This window comes from Poromitra crassiceps (genome assembly GCF_964638095.1).
Source record: "Poromitra crassiceps genome assembly, contig: HAP1_SCAFFOLD_1329, whole genome shotgun sequence".
Classification (NCBI taxonomy): Eukaryota; Metazoa; Chordata; class Actinopteri; order Beryciformes; family Melamphaidae; genus Poromitra; species Poromitra crassiceps.
Window position 1 is genome coordinate 22,852 of NW_028151082.1, and position 7,149 is coordinate 30,000.

Here is a 7,149-nt window from a genome sequence, read left to right on the forward strand (position 1 = left end):
TACCTTCAACTGCTTAGCCTGCACCTCCTCATACCTTCAACTGCTTAGCCTGCACCTCCTCATGCCTTCAATGAGAAACCACGTGTGTGTCACCTCTCTGGAAATATCCACAGCATGGTGATCCCTCTGGAATCCCCTGTACTGCGGCATTATTTAAAACGTAGTTAATTATTAACTGATAGAAAACTAATAGCATTATAAATATGCACCAATTCATATTACCACAAAACACTACTGCTACCAAAGACAGGTATTTTCAAGCTGCAATTTGACATTTCAGCTCTTCTTACTGTATGTTTGAAAGTGAGTAGGCAGGAAATACTTGAATGGTACTTGATCAAACAAAATAATGCAATAAAAAAAAGTAACAATTAAATAAATAATGTGGTACAGGCATTAATTTAGCCTCTGGCTCAGATTTGCTATTTGTTTAGTAACAGTTGCTCAAGACATAAGAGTGCAGATTGTTTAAAGGTATCTAATTGAATGTATTTATTTATGGACCTAAATAAGATACTGTGACAAATAACATACAGTGATACAGTTTACTGCATTCTCCCAACTGTTGATCACACTGTCCTTTATAGAGAGCATGTGAACAAATGTTCTCCATGTTCAGAAACCTCCTCATCTCAGAGTCATGTTCAGAAACCTCCTCATCTCAGAGTCTTGTTCAGAAACCTCCTCATCTCAGAGTCTTGTTCAGAAACCTCCTCATCTCAGAGTCTTGTTCAGAAACCTCCTCATCTCAGAGTCTTGTTCAGAAACCTCCTCATATCCTCATCATGCTGAAAACTGCTGGGGTTTTAGAGGTCAAATCAAAGCACCATCTCTTTTTTTTGCTTTGGTTGACATCTCTAATTCTACATTTGATGCAATATTAGAGGAAAACTGACGCCACAGATCCTTTCTCAGAAATCCAACATTTAATGAGCAGATGGGCCTAGAACTTTCCTTGGAGTCACCTGACACCCTGATGGACTCTCCCTGGACTGCGCTCTATATACACTGGGGAGCGGAGACACTCGCCCTCTTTTTAGTCTGCCTGCCAGGAGAGGGACAGGAGGAGCGCTGCAGTGGGACACAGACGCCGGTGTTGTGTGGTGGGCGAATACCCAACAGAACTTTAACTCAGTAATTCTCAAGTCTTGAACATCTGACAGAGCAAGGTAACCCCTTTTATGAGAAGCATTGCATTCAGTCTGGCTTCATAGTCTGTCTTGCTTGCTGCTTAAGGACTTGAGTGTCAAATGTGAGAGGTGGTTCCAAAATAAAATGAGGCTTGCATGGCTCCTGCCAAATAGAGATATGAACCCCTCTGAACAACCACACAGTTTGTGTCAGTGTCCAGCCAACAAAGTCTGAACTATAGACAGTTCTGTGCTTAATTTCCATGTAACAAGAGTGTCAATTGGATGGGTGTGATCTTGCTTCTGCATGATCCTCTCAACCAGAAAAAAATGTTTGACTGTGGGCTCAAAAAAAGAAAGATACACTTCCTCAATAGATCTCAATTTGTCACAGGCCACAGTTATGTTACACCCAAACTGTCCCAAAGGCATGCTTCAGACATGAAGGATGGGAGGAGGAGCAAAAGCATTGTGTCAGCATTTTCTATCATGTGTTACGCAATTGGATAACAAGTGCTAATTCAATAACCTGTACTAGTTCAACCCGCCCAGCGAATCTCTCAGGGACGCTTTATGATGTGGGATCCCATGCACATCTATTACAAGCACATAAGCACACTAATTGGCTGGTAGCACTACTCTGTAATGTTGATATGTATTTTTTTTCTTTTTCTAGGTCTGAGTTTGTTTTTGTTTTTGATGTTCTGAAAAATCGAAAAAGAAAATTTTGAAAAGAAAAATAACCTGTACAGTTTTGAGCAGACAGACATTTTCTGCTTTCAACTGCTAGGAGAGAGCAACACAATAATTAAATTGCACAATATGATTACACATATTAGAAAATGTGATCATCTGAAAAATGTCTCAATGTTCATCAAGATCACTTTTGTGCACTGCGAGTTGGTAGAATATTTCTCAACTTGTTTGTGCAGTTTGCCCTGTCTCTAATAGGCCATTCTTGTAGACTGCCTCACTATAGTGAGACAGACTGACTGTCTCACTAGACTGACTGCCTTACTATAGTGAGACAGACTGACTTCCTCACTATAGTGAGACAGAAGCAGCCTGGTGTTTTATCAGAGCTTAATCTCTACAAATGTGGCTTATTTTGTTAACTGATCTACTGAGGAAATATGACTCCACCTCAAAACTGTACATTGCTGTGGGTCTTTTTTGGTTTCTCTGCCCTTTTATTTCAGTAAAAACCATGATGCATTTTGCCCAGTATTGTTAAATGATCCCTGCCTTTTTAAACCACCTCCCATTCATTTCCATGTAGATACATTGATACTTATTATAGTAACTCTTGGCTATCAGGAGCCAGCTGTCGGAAAATAGCCGCACTGATTACTGTTGCAGGGTTAGTCCATCACATTTGACTCGCCTGTGACACTACAGTGTTACGTTGCTAAGGGAGGAGGGGTTGAGACAGGGATTGGAGGGCAGTGTACTTTGAAGCAGTTTGGCTTCAAGTGACACGTGCTGGTGTCGTGTGAGGCACCCCACCATGGAAGGCACTGCACAGAGCTTTCTCAACAGGCTAGATCAGGGGTGTCAAACATGCGGCCCGGGGGCCAGATCCGGCCCCCCAAAGGTTCCAATCCGGCCCAAAGGATGACTTTGCAGTCTGAATTATTATTTTTTGACTTTTTTTGACTTTGCAAAGAAAAGTCCTTCAATCCAATGTGATGCACTTGTGAAGGCTAAGAGATACCAGGTTTCAGGAGCAAGTTAAATATGAAGTTGCCTATTCATGTTATCTGTATTAATCACTAAATGGTCAGCTATTTTCATTACCTTTGCTTGACTATAGAGAATTGCACAGTTGTCATTAATTGTAATCAGGGGTGTAGTGATAAATACAGAGGTGGGTAAACTATCCAAGGTGAGTAGTTTACCCACCTTGTTTGCCCTCATTGATTGATAAAATTGATCTGAAAATAGGTGAGTAAACTATCTGCCTCATTTCAAAGGGGTGGGTAAATTAATTGTGTTTACTTGCATTTACCCTCCACTACACCCCTGATTGTAATGCACAGTACAGACAGTAGATCATGTGCTTGATGGTATCTGAGATAACCCTGCGTGTTGTAGGGTTGTACCTGTCATTCTTTACACTAAAAGAAACAGGAGAATTAGGAGGTTTTGTCATTTATAGGTTATTATTGATTATTATTGATTTTCTTTGTCTGGCCCACTTGACACCAAATTGGGTCGCATGTGGCCCGTGGACTAAAATGAGTTTGACACCCCTGGGCTAGATGGTCACAGATACTTTGGGTTTCACATGGCACTGCATCTGGGCCTATGTGACAGACAGACAGACAGACAGACACACACACACACACACACACACACACACACACACACACACACACACACACACACACACACACACACACACACACACACACACACACACACACACACACACACACACACAGTTATTATAATACAAGAGTGAAGAGTCAGTGCCCAAGCACATAATATTGCTTCTTTTGTTTATGTATAAGATGTCAAAAGGACCAGCAGTGGGCATAGATCTGGGCACCACATATTCTTGTGTGGGCATCTTCCAGCATGGGAAAGTGGAGATTATTGCCAATGACCAAGGAAACAGGACCACGCCCAGCTATGTGGCCTTCACAGACACTGAGAGACTGATTGGAGATGCTGCCAAGAACCAGGTGGCCATGAACCCCACCAACACTGTATTTGGTAATGACTTCCTTCAACATACTGTACCATACTACAACTTACAATACTGTTGATTTCCTGAACTGTTACGAGAACCAATGACAAGGATTTCACAGAATTCCCTAGTCTTGATGATGATGATGATTATTTTAAGTACAATGAAGAACCAAGTCTGTGAACTTAATAGAGAGCGTGTGAACTTAAAGTGAAACGTCACTTCCTGCTTGAGCACTGTACGAGAGATTTTCATCCGCCATTTATTTTCCCATAGACATTTCGTAAAATGCTTATAAAAAATAGTTTTACTTGTTCAAACCAAATGGTTCTGATATATTTAGAAACAGGAGAGACCACATAACATTTCACTCGGACCAAAACAAAAAGAACTGCAGATTTAAAGAAAATATTTTGTTTATTGTTGTTGTTTTTAGTTTTGGTCCAAGTGAAATGTTCTATGGTCTCTCCCGATTTTAAATATATCTGAACCATTTGGTTTGACCAAGTAAAACTATTTTTTGTAAGCATTTTACGAAACGTGTATGGGAAAATAAATGGTGGATGAAAATCTCTGGTACAGTGCTGAAGCAGGAAGTAGGCGGTCACTTTGCCTCTCTATTTACAACATCTTTGCTTCTTACACTCTATTCCAGATGCTAAGCGCCTGATTGGTCGTAAGTTTGATGATCCTGTGGTGCAGTCAGACATGAAGTACTGGCCCTTCACGGTTGTGAGTGATTCAGGCAAACCCAAGATGGAGGTTGAATACAAGGGTGAGATCAAAACCTTTTACCCTGAGGAAGTTTCCTCCATGGTCCTCACCAAGATGAAGGAGATCTCTGAAGCCTACCTTGGCAAGGTAGTTTATTGGAAACATGCCATCTATGTTTGAATTCTCCTAGGTTGCAGTCACATAAAAGTGCTGACTTAGATTTGATTTGATTTGATTTATTGATTTGATTTATTTATTTTGTTCATGCATCAAAAGGCACATGCAGATTCACAGTTGAATACAGTTACAATGAGGGGCACATGAAAGGGAGACCCCAAAGAAGCAAGAAATGCTTATGGTAGGGCTTCTAGGGTAGATCCAAATGACATTTGGTATATCCAAATGTCAGACACCAGAAACTCCAGCAACACAATACATGTTGTGCTTCGGGTACTCACCACACGATGAAATGTTAATCCAAAATGCACATAATCTGTCTTTTTAGAAGGAAAAGAGGTCGGCGGCCATGTTTGGAAAGTAGTGCCGGATACCTCTTTTCCTTCCAAAAAGACCAATTATGTGCATTTTGGATTAATATTTCATCGTGTGGTGAGTACCCGAAGCACAACATGTATTTTGGCGCAGTGAGATGTGTGTTTTGGCAGATTTTTAACAGCTGTACCATTAGCCTCCATTCTATGGCGATAATTACTAACTTCACGACTGTAGCTCACTGTAAACTGAGCGGACAGTGCCGGTAAGGCATGGTGTATCTTGGTTATGTGGGGGGGATGTGGCAAATGAGCTAAACTTCCAAAAAAGTGGAGGAAATAAATAAAATAAAAGATTCATGAGCAAAACCCTTTGAAAGCACTTCCTATCTGCCTTGTGACCTCTCACTCTTGTCTTTCATGTTAGAAAGGTGTGTGTGTGTGTGTGTGTGTGTGTGTGTGTGTGTGTGTGTGTGTGTGTGTGTGTGTGTGTGTGTGTGTGTGTGTGTGTGTGTGTGTGTGAACACGCCTTCACTCATTATGATCTTTTGCAGCCCGTGTCTAATGCTGTTGTCACAGTTCCCGCTTACTTCAATGACTCCCAGCGCCAGGCCACCAAAGATGCTGGAATAATCGCTGGCCTCAATGTGCTGCGCATCATCAACGAGCCCACTGCTGCAGCCATTGCATATGGCTTGGACAAAAAGGTACAGAGTCAACTTTTCAAAAATGTAACCCAATATATTCTGTTTTATGCACTTATCAGTCATTCTCCATCATTTACTTCAGGTTGGTGGTGAGCGCAATGTCCTTATCTTTGACCTTGGCGGCGGTACCTTTGATGTGTCCATCCTGACCATTGAGGATGGCATTTTTGAGGTCAAGTCCACAGCTGGAGACACTCACTTGGGTGGTGAGGACTTTGACAACCGCATGGTCAACCACTTCATTGCAGAGTTCAAGCGCAAGTTCAAGAAAGACATCATCAGCAATAAGCGAGCTGTACGTCGTCTGCGCACAGCTTGCGAGCGTGCCAAGCGCACCCTCTCCAGCAGCACGCAGGCCAGCATTGAGATCGATTCCCTCTACGAGGGGGCGGACTTCTACACTTCCGTCACTAGAGCCCGTTTTGAAGAACTCAATGCAGACCTGTTCCGTGGAACCCTTGAGCCGGTGGAGAAGGCCCTGAGGGATGCCAAAATGGACAAGGCCCAGGTCCATGACATTGTCCTGGTGGGCGGCTCCACTCGTATCCCCAAGATTCAAAAGCTGCTGCAGGACTTCTTCAATGGCCGGGACCTCAACAAGAGCATCAACCCTGACGAGGCTGTGGCCTATGGTGCAGGTGAAGACCTCTGCTGCATGCACGCTCATCTATACAAAATTAAGTCCGATGTAGAAAGAGTTTTACATAAGAGGTTGCACACTTATTATTCTTTTTAGTTTGTCAGTTTGACTATGGTATTAGTATCACCAACCTGAAATTGTGCTTTTCACAGCTGTGCAGGCAGCCATTTTGGCTGGTGATAAGTCTGAGAATGTACAGGACCTGCTCCTGCTGGATGTCACCCCCCTGTCCCTGGGAATTGAGACCGCTGGAGGAGTAATGACCGTCCTTATCAAAAGGAACACCACCATCCCCACCAAGCAAACCCAGACCTTCACCACCTATTCAGACAACCAGCCTGGTGTGCTCATTCAGGTAGAACAAACTTGAAGTCACTTCAGTAGTTCACTCCCTATGTTGAATGAATGCAAATGGATATAGAGCTTCAACTGTACATATAAGCAAGATGACACTGCCTCGTTTCCCCCCCCCCCCACACTGATGGATCCAGTGATCATGTGACTTGGTTAATTTTCTTAGGTTTATGAAGGTGAGAGAGCCATGACCAAAGACAATAATATCCTGGGCAAGTTTGAGCTGACCGGTATTCCACCTGCTCCCCGGGGAGTCCCTCAGATTGAGGTGACCTTTGACATTGATGCCAATGGCATTCTCAATGTGTCTGCAGTGGACAAAAGCACTGGCAAGGAGAACAAGATCACCATCACCAATGACAAAGGTACAGTACCATGCAGAATAATTCCCAAGTCAAGTGATTTAAAACAAAAAACTTCC

The 7,149-nt window shown here is 42.7% G+C and overlaps 1 protein-coding gene across 2 annotated transcripts in view; it reads left to right on the top strand.

The window, feature by feature from the left end:
- Positions 1-3,643: 3,643 nt before the first annotated feature.
- The window catches only part of LOC310771829 (heat shock cognate 71 kDa protein-like), a gene marked incomplete at both ends in the record, with an annotated part of 4,349 nt that continues 843 nt past the window's right edge, over positions 3,644-7,149 (top strand). Inside the window, 6 exons of one of the 2 annotated variants that reach the window (XM_083664343.1) lie at positions 3,644-3,848; positions 4,478-4,683; positions 5,582-5,734; positions 5,817-6,372; positions 6,527-6,729; positions 6,895-7,093. In XM_083664343.1, coding sequence (XP_083520469.1) covers positions 3,644-3,848; positions 4,478-4,683; positions 5,582-5,734; positions 5,817-6,372; positions 6,527-6,729; positions 6,895-7,093 — 1,522 coding nt within the window. The remainder of the gene's footprint in view (positions 3,849-4,477; positions 4,684-5,581; positions 5,735-5,816; positions 6,373-6,526; positions 6,730-6,894; positions 7,094-7,149) is intronic. The other variant, XM_083664344.1, reaches the window with a different exon arrangement.